The 19,379-nt window shown below is 36.9% G+C and overlaps 1 protein-coding gene across 1 annotated transcript in view; it reads right to left on the reverse strand.

The window, feature by feature from the left end:
* The window catches only part of LOC122814042 (uromodulin-like), a 233,410-nt gene that overhangs the window by 141,166 nt on the left and 72,865 nt on the right, over positions 1 to 19,379 (reverse strand). Inside the window, exon 3 of the mRNA XM_044086645.1 lies at positions 3,404 to 3,655. Coding sequence (XP_043942580.1) covers positions 3,404 to 3,655 — 252 coding nt within the window. The remainder of the gene's footprint in view (positions 1 to 3,403; positions 3,656 to 19,379) is intronic.

Raw genomic sequence — 19,379 nt, forward strand, 5'->3', positions numbered from 1 at the left:
GTGTTTTGGTCCTGGTTTGGTGGCCGAAAAGTGTGGGAAGAGTTGTAGCCTGGTATTGCAGGGGTGCTCTCTGGAGCCTTGAACCAGGTCTCAGTTACTGCACAGATATTGATGTTCTTCATTTTTAGGAGTGCTTCGAGAGAGTGCATTTTGACATTTAGACTTCTAGCATTGAGTAGCATTACCTTCAGATTTTGCATGCTTGTACCTGTTATGGTGGTGTTTTTTTCATTTGAACTTTGCCTAAAAAAAGGCACTATAGGGTGGCAAGAGCCTTAGCTAGTAACCTGAATCCCAGGGGCGACAGGTGCAGACTATCTCTGGCAAAGCATCGTGGTCTGACGATCATGTCGTCCCAGGCAGACAGATACTGGATCCCCTTTGAATAACACCAGAAGCTTAGCCAATTGTTGAAGTCAATCATTTTGTCCTTATATTGTGGTATCATTCTGGGCGAAGGCAGGATGCTACTCAGGGCTAGGGTCATACCTGCCTGGGCCACATGATCCGAGATCTCTTCCATGTCTCTTTTAATGTAGTCCGGGGAGGTACTTCTCAAGTTATTCACTCCAACATGGACAATGACAGAGTCATATTTGTACTTGTTGTGGAGTGACTTGAGTGCGTGCATTATGTGGCAGATCCTGGCACCCGACAGGCAGCTGACTGTAATTTTCTCCTTGTTCAGCCTGGTGAGTGGGACATCAGTGTGCCTGACTAAAGAGTCACCTATGACTGAAGTGTTGGGTACGTTGTCATGCCTTAGGGGCTGTTGTTGGGTGGCACACTGGTGTTGTGAGCTATGTGACACTTTGGTTGTGATTAGTGTTTGTGTTTCAGCTTCAGAGGTCCTTGTTGCTTGGGCAGGTTAATGTTAAGGCCTCCACATATGTGGGTTTAGTGTTGCTATGTGTGGGAGTTGGTGGTGTAGGTTTAGAAGTGCTATATGTTGCTTGAGGTGTAGTGCGAGTGTTAACCTTCTCCTCTTGACTGTCTAGCACAATCTTGGCTGGAGAGAGCTTTGCTTCCAGTTTGGCTATGTAAGTGCATCTCTTGCAGGTTGTAGTGTTGGGTGGCAGGAGGAGAGGGTTGTCTGTGTACATGAGGCAATTGTTGCATTGCCTCAATATGCCCAGATTCACCAGGTGCATAGGTGAAATCCTCGGAAGCTGACTCTTGGACTTGGCTGGTTTGGTGCTTTTTTTTTTTTTTTTTTTGTGAAGTATAAGAGCTGTTTTCCCTTGCTTTAGCAAGTTATTTTGCAATTATAGACTTCCTAGTGCTTCACAGCAGGTTTTAAAGCAAGTGCTAGTCACAGGGATGTTTAAAGGTAAGATGAAAAAAATGGTTTATCCTAAACACTGCTGTGTGCACTACAGGAGTTAGATATGAAAGTAGGTAACCTAAGTTTTACCTGTCTAAAAAGTTAAGTTTTAGTGGAGAATCGCTTTTTTAAAACAGCGAGATAGATTGAAAGGGAGTGATCACTTTTGTATACTGGTACTATGGAATACAGTAGGATGGCCAATAAATTTAAATAGTTGAAGGGGAGTGATTTCACAAAATGATAATTTTGTGCTTAGTCAAGCCAGTAAAAACAGAGAGGAAATGAGTTATATGGTCATATTAGCATAAGGGGAAGGCAACCAGAAAGACAGTGGTGTTTAAGAACACTACAATAACTGGTTGGGAGGGTGGGGGAAAAATTTCTGCCTGACTCACAAGAGAAAGAGCTGTGGTCTCTTTTCAAGTTTTAATATGCAGTTAAAAGCAGAAGAAAAGTAAAACACAAGGTTAATAAAACAAATCACAGTATTCACAATAGAAAAAGGCAATAAAGTAATACAACAAATAAAAAGCTAACTAGCCTTTCCCTCACACCAAAGTGTAGCAGAGTCTGGGTGAGCCTTTCTAGTAAAGATCTGGATTTGTTTTACCCCTTAAATAGAAGGTTTAGTTCCTAGCTCCACCCCCCCCCCTCAGTTCACAGATGATTAACCTTAACTGACCTGTTCTATTGACCTGTACTAATTTCTACCTGACTCACGAGAGACAGAGCTGTGGTCTCTTTTCAAGTATTAATATGCAGTTAAAAGAAAAATACAAGTAAAGCACAATGTAAATAAAACAAATCACAGTATTCAAAATAGAAAAAGGCAATAAAGTAATACAACAAATAAAAAGCAAACATATTTATGTATGTCTTATGTATATTCAATGTATTTATTAATATGACCTATAATGTGAATAAGTGAGAGCTGGTACTATGCCAGCAACCCTCAGTTGATGGAAGGTCAATGAGGTCTTGTCCACCCCTTTGCTCTCCACTGAGTAAATATGTTTTCATTATTTGGCTTTATGGCTAAAGATTGACCTACATAGGTTCTTTGAAGTTTATTTATTCATGTTACACAGTTGTTGTATATGTTGTTGACCTGTATATTTACAGTGAACTGGGTCCATGCCACATACAGTCCATGCATGTACCCCAGAAGAACTCTACTACTGTCCAATAAATTCTATACATTATGAAGATCACTGTCTTTAGGATCATATTGCTGATTTTAACTGCATTACAGATTAACATGAATTGAGAAAGTATTAAAATATCCATAATGGTGTCCGTATTGCATTATAGATTAATATTAGTTCTACTTTTGTAGTATTCTATCAAAACTAAACAGGCTTATTTCTTAAAATGTTTAAAAAATGATTTACATTTAGGAGGTTCTATTTATTTTTTAAAGAATGATTGCCTACTTCAAATAATCATTTTACACCTGTTGTAACTGACTCATAGGATCATAGTTAGTTACTAGGCATGTGATCAGGAAACCATAAAGGAGCCTAGCATATTTTTTAAATTGGTATAGAAACACAAAGGGGGTAGGTTTGGCATAAGGTACAATATTTGATTCTAACCTTTGATTATTGGCTAGGATTAAAATGGCCTTTTTACAGTGGTTTGCCCAGCATTCAAATATGAAAGTATGAAATTTAGGCTAGGAGAATCAAACCTAGGACTACAGAAATCACTTCATGGATAGTTCACAGCCTTGATCCTCCATATACTTGCCACTTTATGATGGTCAACCAATATAGGGCTGAAACACATGGTCCAGATATTAACAACCTCATTCACTATGGACTTATCTTGACAGGATGTTAATAGCACCTACTTTAACTAGGAGTTAAGCAGAGATCCTCTAGTTTACCACTCCATGTCTTGTACCATTTGAAATACTGATGGAACAAAAACTTCCACTTTATAATGAAGCCAGAAACTTCTCATGTGAAATGTATACAATGACTGCTACTCTATATGACCCACTCAAAGTGTAGTATGAATAACTCTTGTACAAAAGACTATAGAACATACAATAGCAAGTTAATTAATACTTACCCATTAGAAATAATGTTGTATTTTACTGGGTCATCTGAGTTATTTGATGGAGTTGCATAGCAGGATTCTATCCTCACAGAAAACTTTTGTGGATCTGCTCCCAGAACATTGGCTCCAATGTACAAAGGTGTTTCTACTGTTAAATACAGTGGCAGGTCTGATGATGTGTAGGGCCCTGTGAAATCAGAGTTCTTAAACAGCTGCAATGTAGTAGTGTAGGTCCCAGATCCAACAACAGTTATATTGTAAGAACTACAAATGAAAGATAAAAAAAATAAATATATATAGATATATATGCACAAACACACACACACACACACACACACACACACACACACACACACACACACACACACACACACACACACACACACACATAAGGCAATGAATCTGAAAATTATGATAAAGTTAATCACATTTATTTACGTGTACAAAAACAGTTGAAGTGTTGATGACAAAGTACTATTTCATCATTCAAATTTGCATAGATATGAACAAAATAGCAGGCATGCTGCTTTTTCATAATGAATTCCAGCCTATAACTTACCCTTAAGAAATAAAATTTCTCTTTTCCTTTTTTTATAATTTCTGTAGTAACTCGTTCTGTAAGGTGAGATATTTTAATTTGGACATTCAAATTGTTTTCTTAACTTCTGCATGTTTAGCTTTTTACTTTTACAAATATTTTTTAATTTTCCTCGGTCTACATTCATCACTTTAAGTTAATGAAGGCATTAGAGCATACCCCTCAACCTTTTAGTGCAAGAAATCTAGACAAAGGCTAAAGTAATGCAGAGACAAAAGACCCAAAAATACAGAAAGATTTTAAATATTATTCATATAAATTTAGAAGGTTGTTAGAATAACATGATTTATGTTAGCATACATTTTCTGTAGGACATGAAGTCTGAAACTAAAACACATGCCATTATTCAGTGACTTCAATCTTTAGTAATTTCCAAAAAAACAAAAATTGTACGATGATCAGACCACAAATATGGGGCAACAATCTGGACATTCTGCAGAAATCCAGACATTTGAGAGGCATGCATTAGAGTTATCCAGGTATGTTTGATAATTCTAATGCCACTTTTTTTAAACAAACACATATGTAACCTTATGTTTCTCAAGTATTTCTGCATTTCCTTTTTTCCTGGCTATGTGATTATGCAAATAATTAAAATAATCAAATTTATAGAGGGCACCAAAAAATGTGCAACTTAAAAAGTCAGTGAGCATCTTAGATGTTTACTTCCTGAGACATTTAATTTTCAACAGTTCAAAAACAAAGCTCTGCCACTGGTATAATACATAACTTACTCTTAGTCAAATCAGAGTCTTTGCAACTTTTACAGTAGTTATTTCAGAATAATTATATGTTTCCTACAAACAATATTTGGAACAACTATACACTTTTTTCTTTCAACTAAATAATAAACACATGCAAAAATGTGCTTAGCCCTTTATACACACAAAACAACTAACATATCAGTAATATAGCAAAGAATTACTTACATTAGTATACCTTTGAACACATTCAGTAATATTATTTTGCAAACATGACATCTCACAGTAATTCTCTTTGTGAAAACCATACTTACCAAAATCAAATCACAGAAAGGTCAAAATCTCAAAGAAGGTAAATTCTAAATGCTATTCAGTATAAATCATGGCTAGTCATGAACATGCCTACAATGAGCCACACAATATTCTGCAGTTCAGATAGCTGTTAGCAGTGATGAAGGAAGACCTCATTATGGGCTAATTATCATGCTTCTGAATCACAATTAACTACTGCAACATGCAGCTCAACACTTCACATGATAGTTGTGTAAACAAAGGATAGTGTTCATGGTGTCTAGTGATGTCCATGGTGTCTGTGATTTGATTTTGGTCCCGGGTTGCGTCCTACATGAACTCCAAGAGGAACTAATCCCTCAAATAAAACAGCTATATAATCTCAGCCTCACTACAGGATATGTGCCCACAGAATGGCGTACAGCAGCAGTGGTCCCACTCCACAAAGGTGGAGCCTCTACGGACCCTGGAAACTATCGCCCCATAAGCCTGACTAGCTTAGTCTGCAAGGCAATGGACAGGATCATCATGGAGCTCATAAACAAAGACATTGTGGACCTACAGACACTAGATCCTACCCAGTTCGGCTTTGTCAAGGGCAGATCCTGCCTTTTGAACCTAGTTGACTTCTTCGAAACAGTCACCAAAGCCATAGATGAAGGGAAGGTAGCCCACACAGCCTATCTGGACCTTGCAAAGGCATTTGACACAATACCCCACTTGGGCATCATAGATAAGCTATCCAGCTTAAATATTATTTTATTTTATTTATTTTATTTTACATTTGTTAACCGGGCTAGTCTACCCATATGTCACAAGATGGGTCGCAAACTGGCTCAAAGACAGAAACCAAAGAGTGAGAGTTGCTGGAGCCATGTCAGACTCAAAACCGGTCACAAGTGGCATCCCACAGGGTTCTGTCCTGGGACCACTCTTGTTCGGTATATACTTTTCCAAGGTACAGACAAACGTGGGAGGACTATGGCTCACCAAGTTCGCAGATGACTGCAAACTGGGCGCCATAATTGACTCTCCAGCTAACACAAACATCTTTCAAAAAGGTCTCACAGAGACAGATAACTGTTGCCAGCACCATGGTTTAAAGCTAAATGCCAAAAAGTATATAGTCATACCCTTTGGCAAAAACAATGTGCCCACAAATTACCACATAGGCAGAAACCCATTGAGTACAGAGAAAGTTATTAGGGACCTGGGGACCCAAGTTGATAGCAATCTCTCCTTTGACAACCACATTGCCAAAGTGGTTAGAAAGACCTTCTACATAGCCCACCTCATCACGAAGGGTTTCACATCTAGATCAAGAGAGGTAATCGTGCCCCTTTATTCGTCCCTCATCAGGCCCATCATAGAATACAATGCCCCTTTTGGGATGTACCATATCTGACACCTGCAGCAATTAGAAAGACCCCAAAAGTATCTCACCAAGAGGATCAAGGGTCTCAAACAGATGCCATATGCTGCTCGGTTAAAAAAACTACAGCTCTACTCAGTTGCATACCGCCTACTTTGAGGCGATCTATGCCTGACATACAAAACTATGTCAAATCCAGAATTAATGGACATGCTCCACCTCAGTAGATCTAAATCCCATAGAGCCACACACTCGAGGGACTTGAACCTCAGCACAGAAATAAATAGAACTTGCTGGAGAGACAGGTTCATAACCCAGAGGCTCCCTTCGCTCTGGAATAGAATTCCAGTTCATGTGAGGCAGAGCACCTCACTGAATCTCTTCAAGAGGAATCTCGATAGATGGATGGGGGATCGTAGGTTTGTCCCAGGGATCATTCCCGTGTCACTATTAGACAGAGGCACAGTAAACTAAACCTTAAAAAGGGCACAGTATACTCAAATTAAGGGGTGGCGTAAGCCATACAGAATCGGGCTAGGCTTATAATTGCCCCAGGGCAGATAGCCTAGTATGAACCTATGAACCTATGAACCTATGAACCTAATTCTTTCTATGCTCCTGATCCCTGTAACACTGTAAGTGCCATTATAGCACAATCTCTGGAATGTAATAATTTACCTTATCCTTAGTCTCTTTAGTGCTGAAAGTGTAATTATGGCACATAACTAACATTTCTGTTGTTGAGTGATTTCCCCCAATCCCCAATCCCCATTATGGTTTAAGTGTCAATAAGGCACTTGTCTTATGATATAATCCCTGGGCCTAGCAGTCCTCCCATCCTTGTGCTACATTAATTCCTGGTGGCTAGTGCTGGCCTCAATTCCTGTAATGTATCAATTCCTGGAAGCTAGTGGTCCTCCCAGAAATCTGATCTAGAATAATAGGATCACAAGAGGTTACAAGGCTAATGACCCTAGGGGCCTACAAACCTAGCCAGGTTTTGCCCTAATTGCAATGATCAGTGCCTATTGCCCCCCATCCAAGAGGGACACAGGTGGAACCCCCATGGTGAACTTATGGTTTACCCATCCAATCATCCAGATTGCATTTGAAGAGGACTGTATAAAGGTATGAAAGTCACCCTGACCCACACTCAAACAGATGTACATATTAAATGCACACACACACACACACACACACACACACACACACACACACACACACACACACACACACACACACACACACACACACACACACACACACACACACGCACACACACACACACACACACACACACAAAATAGCTCCTCCCCAGCTGCTGCCAATCACACACTCATCCATTCATTCACACACACACACACACACACACACACACACACACACACACACACACACACACACACACACAGACACACCCACATGTGCAGACTCATGCATGCACTCACTCACACACACACCTCTCAACACTAACTTACCTGTAAAATCCTTACTAATTGATTATTCTGTGATGGGTGAATGTGGCCATGTGGCCATGTTCACTACAGCGATATAGTGGGGGTGGCTGTGCTACTATACAGAGTCAAGCAAGTCTATGAATTACTTGGCTTGTAAATTGAATGGTTCCAGGGCAGAGAGAGCACATGCCTCTCCTCCAGATACCTCGCATGTTGGGGGTATCTCTAAATTTAAAAAGTTTATAGTGACATCGATACCTCATGCACACATTATGATAACCTTCATGAATTCCTCCCCGTGAAAATTATAGAGTCCACTATGAATAATCATGCCATGTTAATTGACAAACAATTATTCAAAATCAAAAACAATAAAACCTTGGGAAGATGCTAGTCAAAACAGCAACACTAACACAGCAATGCTATCAGGGTCATGAAACATAAGAAGACCATAAAATTAATCCCATCACATCTCAAAAAATAAATAGGTAGCATATATGTTAAATATAAATACAAAACAGGTGTTTACTTTAAAACCTTATTCAAAACAATTTAATTTCATTTTACACGTTTCCATGCGTTTTTAAATAAATCAGGTCATCTTTCCAGTGCCTACAACCTAAAAATACTGTTGATAGAAATACATTCATTGAGACCTGGCCAAATAATGGTCCTTTAATGCAGTTGGCAGGTCAGTTCTTTCTTCTCTAGATGTAATGACAATACTCTGCCCCTTTCATTAACCTTCACTGAGCCCAGTACAAAAAAATTAAAAGAATGCCAATGAAAATCCATACAGTGCTTAGCATGGGCATTGGTACTATCATTTTTTCAGTTTCTATCAACAGTATTCATAGGTTGAAGGTATTGGAAAGATGAACTCATTTATTTTAAAGAATCATAGGGGGTGTGTTGTTTGTATGAAGTCATCACTAACTGAAGGTATTTAAACATGAACTGCTTTCTTTTAAACTGTCTTTTAAACTGTCTGAAGAAGTTTCTTATGGTAGAAATGAAAGTGCTAATTTTATTTGTTTTTTGATTAAAGTGTGGTCTTTGTAGATAAACGGACTTAGAACATTGGATTTTACATTTTTGTACCTTCCAGAAATAAAATTGTATTAAGAGATTCAAAACATTTTTTAGAAGATCTATATAGCTCAGTGAGTTCTCTCGAAAAGAATACATATTTCTTATTAGATATCTTAGAGGTTAAGTCATTGTTCACTATGATCCCTAATACTGTAAGTTTATATTTATTTAAACAGTATTTATGTACATATAGTAATTATGATTTAAAGTTTATAGATTTACTCGTCCTTTTGATGGAATTAGTGTTAGAAAATAATGTGTTCATGTTTGACCATAAGATTTACTTCCAGAAAGATGGCATAGCAATGGGCACATCTAGTGTCAATAGCTACACCAATATGGTTATGTTAATTGGGAGAAAAAATATATTCTGATTAATGAGAGAAACAGAAGATTCATCCCTTTCTATGGACATTTTGTAGATAACCTTTTTTATGATTTGGACAGGCAATGATGAATTGAATTAATTCCATCAATATTTGAATAACACCACTACATTTCTTGAATTTACTGCCTCTAGTTCTAGAATTGAAATAAATTTCTTGGATATAAAAATTTTGAAAAAGAAAGAAATGACTCGACACCCAGATTGTTTAAAAAATCTTACCATAGAAATATCCATTTACATCGTAGGAGTATGCATCCTAAACATGTTTTTAAAAATGTTGTAAAAGGTCAAGGGATGAGAGCATCTAGGTTGAATGCCAGAGAGAATACATTTCTAGCAGAATTGACTGATTTAAAGATACAATTTAAACACCGAGGATATAATGCACACAAGGTGGACCAAGTTTTTAACCTTGTACCACTTTTAAGGCAAACAAGTGCACAGCTGTATTTTTAAGAGAATATTCCTTATGAGATAGATAACAACAGGAATGACTAAATAACATCAGGATACCCATGTTTTATTCTAGTAATATAAGTTGAGTAACAGAAATCTTTAAGAAACACCGGTCGATTTTGACCATGGATCCTGACATCAGATGTTTAGTAGGTGATAAACCAAATTTTCTCTTTAAGAACAAGAAATCCTTAAAAAGGATGTTATGTTGTCCTAAAATAGGCTCCAATAAAGTCATCCAACCAGACGTATATGGCAAAAAAAAATGTGAAAATTGTAATTTTTGTCAGTACATAGACCATAATGTTAGCTTTAAACATCCTTATAGTAATGAACAGTACTTTTTTAAAGACAATGCTGATGGTAATACGCACATGTAGTTTATTTTGCTTATTGTGAACAATATTTATCATTCTATGTTAGGAAAATTGACTAGTGTCTTAGGGATAGAATAAGAGAACATACGTACAACATTGGCAACATATCTACAACTAATACCCTAGCTAAGCACATTCTGCAGACAAATTAGACACAGTTATACATTTTTGGTTATTGAAGACATAAAGGAAAATGAATGTGGTGATATAAGAACTTTAACAGAAACATCTGAGGCTAGATGGATATTAAGGATGAGAGCAGACTCCAGCAAGAGTCTTAATGATAAGGAACCTTTAATTCCAATTTTGATATCTAGATCACTTTGGAGGTGATGATCACTTCACACTGCATATTTCATAGTTAATATTTGTAAATTATAAAGTAGCAATTTGGTATTGATTCATACAGCTTGGGCTTTTTGGTTCTAGCTTGCTCAACAATACTCCAATAAATAATTTCTTCTCTACAGAATAATGTTACTTTTTATGTTATTTTAATTGCAACATGCTTGGTTGCATTCATTTATGCATTGCTGTATGCATACATGTAGTAGTAGAACTACCCATGTTATAAATATATGTCAATTTAGGCATATTTATTATGTTTATTTATAAGGGGGTTTTGTATATAACCCTCTATGATAGAGAGAGTGTTGATTAATCTTAACTGCATTTCTGCTGAACTATAATATGATTTGTATGCATCTTTTCATTTTTAGAAACTATGTTGTGACACATTATTAATATATAATCAGTTTGTTGCAGCCCTAATATAATTTGTATGACAGCACTTGAATTTACTTTGCAACACATATGAGCAAGTGTGCATTATATATGCACAAGCGTGTAGACATGCTCCACCTTAAACAGCTTTACTTATGGATAATTACCATATATACATTGAATGTGACCTTTATATGAGGTTTTGGAGTAAGTATGCATTGCAAGTTCAGACGTGTAGTCATTTGTGCCCAGGTGTAAAGTTTTTATATATCTCTTGTCATTTAATTTATACTTTTATTGAAGTCTGGGTCATTTAAATTATACTTCTCATGTGGGATACTTTTAGTGTTGGAATAATTTTTTTGTTGTTGTGTCTTTCGGCTTTTCCCAGTTAGGGGTCACCACAGCAGACAGTCCGCTAATAAATGGCAGTAGATTTCTATGTGCCGAGTTGCCAGCCCTGACGCACAACCTTCAATGAAGGTACACCCATTCACGCATGTCTCCACACAGAAGACGCTCTAGCTGAGAATCGAACCAGACAACGTCTTACTGTGAGGCGACAACGCTACCACAGCACCACAGTGTTGGAATAATGTGATGTGCATTTTAGATAATTGTACATCATTTTGTCTCTATAATAACATGTATATAATAGCCTCTAGAAATTTATTTAAGGTATAATATTATTAGTCTGCTATTTAATATATTAATATGATTGCTGCTGAGTTGGGTTTTAGTTTAAGTTTTTGTAGCTGTGAGTCATCTGTGAGATGCTTATGTATAACTTTAACATCTTTAATTTTGCACAATTGCTATATATATATTAAATGTAGCTGTTATAAGAGGTTTAAGAGGAAGTACACTTTGTGAGTTCTTTTTTTACAAGTTTTATGTGTTTAGGTATAAAGTTCCATAAAACCTTTGTTATTTAATCGATACATCTTATATGGGATTCTCTTGATGCTGAAATAATGTGATATGTGCCTCATGTTAGTTTGCATATCTTGTTGTTTTTTACCATATTATGCATATAATAACTTTTAGAAGCTTACTACGAGGAATATTATTGGGTCGCTATCCAATACTCTAGAATTCTTATTCTAATTCTTGTAGATGCGGTATACCTTTAAGATCCTTATCTATGTATGACGTCTATGTATACACCAACTATGGCTCTTAAATGAAGCTTTTGATGAACATAGGTATTGTAAGTTTATATAAATAATTATTTTATTTAGTTGAAAGTGTTCAGAGAGTGTTTGAAAAATAGGATGTGTGTGTTAAAAATGTGAATTTTAAACGTGATTTTTTTTAATCGATTAGTACTGTTTGGATACATCACTGATTAATTCAATTCAGTGATTGATGCTGACATTTTTAAATGCCTTTATATTAGAATGATGGATTTTTTTCTGTATATCGTTGGAAGCAGTTGAATGTAACTGCTTAAGCACTTTCAGATTAAAGCTGTGGTTTTATGACTACTCATTTCCTTGTATGGTGTTTCCACTTCTGCGTTGTTTTGGTCTGATGTATAGTGTGGACAAATTGTAACATTCACCTTCTCACTCTTTAGGATGCCAGTGATCTTATGTCTGATGTTTTGAGCAACAATCAAATGGCTGCAAAAAAACAGTAGCTCTCAGTTTCTATAAATCTAACATATCATAATAAAAAAGTTTGCAGGAGCAGTCTTTTAAAACTACCCTGCACTCTAGAGTCTCTAACAATATATTTTTTTCCTCCAAATATCAGGTCTTTCAAGCAGGGGATTTTAGTATCCATCGTTTCACACAATGGTGGAGGGGTCTTCCTCCTGCAAAACACATGCATTCTATAGTGCTATTCACAGTCATCACATAGCTTCATTATGTTTTCAGTCAGTTAGTTGCTATCATTATTGTCATCATCATTAATATTAGAAGCATATGCATTATTTATCATAAATGGAATTAGGTCTTCTTAAAGGATAAATAGTAATATAAGAACTTGTCAGTTATAACACATTAGACACCAGTATGATCTTAGTAACATGAGTAAAATGAGCAGTTCCAGTCTATGTTAGGGTATAAGAGTTTTTTTTTTTTTTTTAACTTTTATTTTATGGTTAGCAAAGGCAGACAATTTGGTTGCCTAGGTTCATCTGGGAAAGCATTCTTGGCCAATGGTCTTCTTAGAGAGAATTCCTTCACTGTATGACATAGTAAAAAATATGGAACCTAAAATGTATTTATCCTTTATTGACCAGATTAATCTCACTAGGCTACTAGCCTCGTTTCAGGGGAAATTGTAGCAAGCTACATGCTACAAAAGTAACAAGTAGCTTGCTTCAGTCTGAGAAGCAAAATATAGATACAATATATCAGCAATCAGAATGCTAGATGACAGTAGCACCTATTAGCATCTGTATATAATGGCCTCTGACACCTTTTCCCGGGGCAGCTGCCACCTTTGCCCCATCCTAGCTACAAAAATATATCTCAGATTTCACTGTAACCCATTTCCCTTTTTCCAACTCAACCTCTGTATTACAAATGAGAAAACTGCTACAAATGCATGCAATACCATGTTTAAATGATCTGGGCATTTGAGGTGCGTTGTAGGCCATTTGTCATTGTTTCTAGTATTTTCCATAATTGTTTGAGGGAGTCTTTCCATGAAAACTCTGTATTATGTATTCATGCTGTTATCGAGTTTGGAACAAAATGAGCTTTCTGTTTGAGGCTGTGATGCGCTCCTCTTTATTTCTGTTGTTGTATCGAACAGGTGAACAGGTGTGTTTTTCAGCATCACTGAGCATCCTCCCATTGTTTTGAAAGCTTCTTGATATCGTAGGTTAGCCACAAACATTTACTTCTTATTGTTTTTTTTTTCTTTTAGGGAGGAGATTACTTATTTGGGGTGAAGAGGGTTTAAAGTAGACTGAATTTTATTATCATGGATAAATATGTCCCAGTTAATTGTTTCAGGTTCATTATATAGTGCCTGCTGTGACTGGTCAAGGACGTATCTTTTGGAAATTGTTTGTGATATGGATCTGAGTGACTTGAATGCCCATAAGAGGGTTGTAGTCAGTGATAGATTTAAGTAGTTGTAGTGTACTAGCATTTATTGGGGAAATGTGCTATTTTTGTATCAGGTGGTGTAGAGGATACTGTTTGTGGACATCGCTAGTATTTTTTGTTACTAACAGAAAGAGGGTGTGTTTTTGAAATTACAGTTGTATGTGTGTTTTCTATGCCTCTAAATAATTTTGGTTAAGGTGCCCTAGACCTACTAGTTTAGATTAACAAGATAACTTAGTGGTGAAGAGATGCAGATAGTGGTCATAATGCTGCAGTGAGGATGGTAGAGGAAGATAAATCACAGCGATGCTGATCTTTAGGGTATTTTCAAAAGCTATTGAACCAAGAGCCAGCTTGGATCAGTATCACTAGTAAAAGGGTTTGCCTGCAGCAATCTGGCTTATGTTTTTATTTTTGTACTGAAAAGATAAAGTAACTCACCCCATTCTGTTTCCTAGTCTCTTACTGTAAAAACAGGTTGTACTTTTTACAAAGGTAACCTGAGCTGCAGTGCTCATCCTTTGGCCATGTGGCCATTACGGTTGGACACTGCTGTTCTACCCAGGTTTTATCAGACACTATTGCTATTGCTACACATGTTTGATAGGGCAACTCTGAAGCTATTGCTTTTTAAGTTTGTATGGATGCTATGAGTAATTTGATTTATTGATACTGTGTCTCAATTTAGTTCAGTATTTCAAGGGATTATCCGACATGGGCCTGTTAAGAATAACAGCGATACGATGTTCTTTAGAAGTAGTTTGTATGCATGTGTACTATACTTAGAAAACCATTTAGGTGATTTAACACTGAAAAATTGTAAGTGTTTATATAAGAATACCTCATGAGTAATTACTACTGGGTATGGTGTTGGGTTTGTCAGAATAATGCAGTCTTGTGTGAGGAGGAATGTTGTAAGAAAGGGTATGACTGAAAAGTATTGTTTCTTGTGTATGTATAGGTGTAAGTGGAGATGAAGCTGAGTTGTGTTAGCTAGCAGGATCCTGGGAAGGAAGGAGAAGGAAAGACTGTTTTTACTTTTTTTTTTTTTTCCACTGGGAAAGAAAGGATTCTACCAATGATCAGACATATTTGCAGTGATTAGCATGACAGGTTGATCTGACTGTTATGTGTGGTGACGTGTGATATCAGAAGCTCCACCTTGTTAAAGCAAACATAAAAAATGATATGTTGGGTGGGCAGTGTTTGTGGCTCTTCCGGTTATCCTGCTGCAATACTTTTGCTTCCTTTGTAAGAAATACACGCTTTTTATGATATAACGGTTTCATGGCACAGGGCTGTCAACCACTGGTGACTGATATCTTGAAGAAAAATTGCTGCAAAACCAGTCCAGGTTTCTACATTTCCCATGTGAAAGGATTTGGCCTGGTACATTCATTGGTGGTTGTGTAATTCGTTGCTCTAATAATATAATATATGGTACATTGATAAACTTTATTGGTTGGATGTAACTTGTTTTTTATAATGTATTTAAGAACTATAGAAAACGATATATATATATATATATATATATATATATATATATATATATATATATATATATTATTACATTGAATAATTCCCATTGTCATTAAAAATAAAAATAAAGAATTGTATGGACTTACTTTATAGGGCAGTAATTTAATTTTCACAGCATAGTTTATTTTTCCACAGATCAGATTGTTTGTAACACCAAAAGCATGGATGCAGTTTCACTGTCATCCACAATATAGAAGATTATAATCCGGTTTCTGTTTATAACAGCCTTTTTATATGTTTGAGACATGCACACCAATAAATTCACCACAACAGAAAAGCAGAGACCCAACTGTAATTTTTTGTATTGCTTGGAGTTTTATCTGCTCCACGTACTACTAGTTTATTTATTTATTTTATTTTACATTTGGTTATTTATTTTACATTTTGTTACCAGGAAAGTCCGACTGGACGTAAGTTCTTTTTTAGCAGAGACCTGGGGAGAAATGCTCCATGTATTGCACATATTAATAAAGTACAGTTGCCCAGGTACAGAAGCATAACACTATAAATCATACATCAAATCAAATTATGATAAAAATACTTTAAAATGTACAACAACTATGATTAAGATGAAATAAGAAACAATGTACAGGTATAAAGATGAAACACCTAAGCTATACAATTAATAACATCCAGTATAAAACAGTATTATAATAATTTATTTATTTTATTTTACATTTGGTGACCGGGCTAGTCTAACTGGATATATGTCCATTTTCAGTAGAGGCCCGGGGAGAAAAGCTCCACATAAAACAAAGCAGCATATTGCAACTACAGATACAGTTCACTTGCCAAACATAATAATTGTATACAAGGTAACATAGTAATTATGATAGGTAACATAGTAATTATAATATACACCAAGTGTCTATACTTAGAAGAAGGAGTAAACATTGAGAGGAAGACAAAGGTATGAAGAAAGAAACTTGCAAGATGAAGAGAGGTCTTCTGCCTGAAAATAAGGGAGGAGTAATTACCCTGGTGAGAAAGAAAAAGACTGAGGTAGACTAGCCTGGGGAGTCACAGTTACAAATCCAGTTGGCTTGTAGGTGTGCTATAATAAAACAAATAGTTATAATAAAACAAAACAAAACACAGAGTGTTTTGCTGACTTTCGATTCCGGTAAACCACATAGTTAAATCAGTTAAGCACAGACGTCAGGGTAATACTTTGACAGGAAATCAAGGATAGATTGTAGACTCAAGAGGCAGAAACAAAGCTGTTTTTGAGTGGTGCTGCTGTGGTTTTCTGGCTGACAGTCATTTCTTAGTGAGTAGTGCAAAATAGTCTTAACAACGTGTGGGGAGTACTAAACAATGGTCAATATCGGGTCTTGTGCTACTGAGGAATTTTACTAGTTTGTCGTTATGCCAATATTGAGGCATAATCACTGTTATCTATGCACTACAAAAAAATCTTCTGGAGAGATGAGGCTCAGTCGTCTTATTTTATCCTAGATGAACCCTTTACTTAAATACTCTGAAAGAACTGATAATACTGTAGTGCACTGGAATTAACTGGAAACAACTGAAATGAGACTGGAATGAATGTCTTTATTTGTTGCTCACAATATCTGAATACTGTCTGCAATAACAGTGCTGACAAACAATAACAGTCTGTAGAAATTCTGACTGCTGGATAGCAGTAACAGTGCTAATAAATATATATACAAAGTTTATGCACATATATTCTGATTCTCCTGAATAATATCAACTGAAACACTTTTTTCCTCTTGCACTTATATTCTGATTCTCCTGAATAATATCAACTGAAACAGTATTTTCCTCCTGAATAGTATGGTACTTAAGATGCACCTCACTGGACTATATGAAGAGAGACATGACTGAGCTCTCTGATTATGTGTCTCAGCTAGGTATGTCCGTAGCCTTAAGCTGCATTTTACCTTCACCTAGGATGATACCTCAGTACAAACCAAAAATTATTAATTTCAACAATTGGCTTACTTTCTGATGTCATTCAAAGGGGATCCATTATCTATCAGCCTGGGATGATATAGTCAACAGACCTCAATGTTTTGCCAGAGATGGTCTTCATCTGTTACCCTTGGGATTTTGGTTACTGGCTAAGGCTCTTGCCACCCTCATACTGCCTTTTTAGGCAATATCACAAGAACAAAATTCCCATTGTAAAATACCCTTTAAAAACAACCTCAAGGTTATGCTGCAAAATGCTAGGAGTCTAAACCAGAAACTGCATTCACTGGAAGCAGTCCTCACCTTGGAAGATGCTGACATTTGTGCAGTCACTGAGACTTAGTTTAAGGCTGCAGAGAGCACCCCAGCTACACCAGGTTACATAGGTTCATAGTTTCTTAGGTTTGTAGGATGATACCAGGCTATTGGTCCGGAGGCCCTTATAAGCCTAGCCAAGAATTTAGCCCATGTTCCCTCAGAGTCAGCACCTGTTTCTCCTATCCAGCAGGGACACAGGTGGGATCCCAGGGGTGTATTTTCTGTTTCCAATCTAGTCATCTAGGTTTCTCTTAAAGAGGGCTAGAGAAATACTCTGCTTGACAAGGAGAGACAGTCTATTCCACAGATGCAGGAGTCTTTGGGACACAATTTTATCCCACCAGCAAGATCTATTAATGTCACAGACCAGGTTAAGGCCTTGCATGTGGGTTGCATGAGTGGGATTTGATTTACAGATATGCAGCAACTCCATCAAGGCTGGGGCTGAAATAGCCTAGTATGCCAGACAGAGGTCACCTCTGAGCAGTCTATACAAGACTCAGTAGAGGGACAGGGCTATTAGCCTATCTGTATAGGATAGGTGTTTGAGACCCTGGATTTTCCTGGTCAGGAACCTCTGTGGTCTCTCAAGCTTCTGCATGCGCTTGGCAAGATACATGCCAAAGAGGCATTGTACTCGATAATGGAGCTGATAAGGAAGGAGTACAGGGATGTTATGACCTCCTTGTTCCTGGATGAAATACCCTTACTTCCACATGTTCAGACTACAAACTGAAGTCATAAGAACTAAAGGAGGTGGTGTATCAATATTCATTAAAGGTGAATGCACCTCTAGATTGGTTAAACAGCACAATTCCCTTGAATTACTTCAGGTGCAATTGACTGTAGGTAAGCCCTCTTTTCAGGTCATTGCCAGCTATAGGACCCCCTTCATGAATCAAGACATCCACTCAGCCTACTTGGATCTACTTGAGTAAATCAAGATACAACCAAACTCCCTAGTTCTGGGTGACTTTAATTATCCATTCATTGGCTGTGTAAATTGTACATGTTCTAACTCACTTGCTCAAAGATTCCTGGACTTAATTAGCTTCAAGGCCCTGGACCAGCTGTTTGATATACCCACAAGGGAATCAAACATTGTGGTTCTGGCCCTCATCAACATGGAAGACTGCTGCACCACCCCCAGTGTGTGATCATCCCTGGTGAGATCCGACAACAAATCAGCCTCACTAGAAGTAAGTATAAGACAAGACTCCCCACTCCTGCTTAGCAACAACTAGATTAAAAAACTTCTCCAATTCCAATTACAACCTATCATGTGACAGCATAGTTTCATAGCCACTCCCCCCACTGATGGAAGAGACATCTATGCTAAGTTATACACCAATGCTTTATATGAGCACCTGTCCAATTGTATTGACTGCCATACCTAATAGAACAAAGCAATATCTTCAAGGAAAAACAAACCTGCCTGAAAGACAACTGCCATTAATAGGCTATACATTAGGAGAAAGAAATGCTGTCTAAGAGTAGGAAGGAATGATCTCAAAACTGAAAACACTCCCTCCTCAACTTAAACAAGCAAATAAGACTCCTAGTGAAGTCCGCCAAAGCTAAGTACGAATCCAGATTAGCTTTCCTAACTAAGGATAACCACAATATGTTCTTTAGCTATATCCATAACCTGAAAGGTAAGACCCAAATTTGCA

Source organism: Protopterus annectens, chromosome 1.part1 (assembly GCF_019279795.1).
Source record: "Protopterus annectens isolate FY-2018-M chromosome 1.part1, PAN1.0, whole genome shotgun sequence".
Lineage (NCBI taxonomy): Eukaryota > Metazoa > Chordata > Ceratodontiformes > Protopteridae > Protopterus > Protopterus annectens.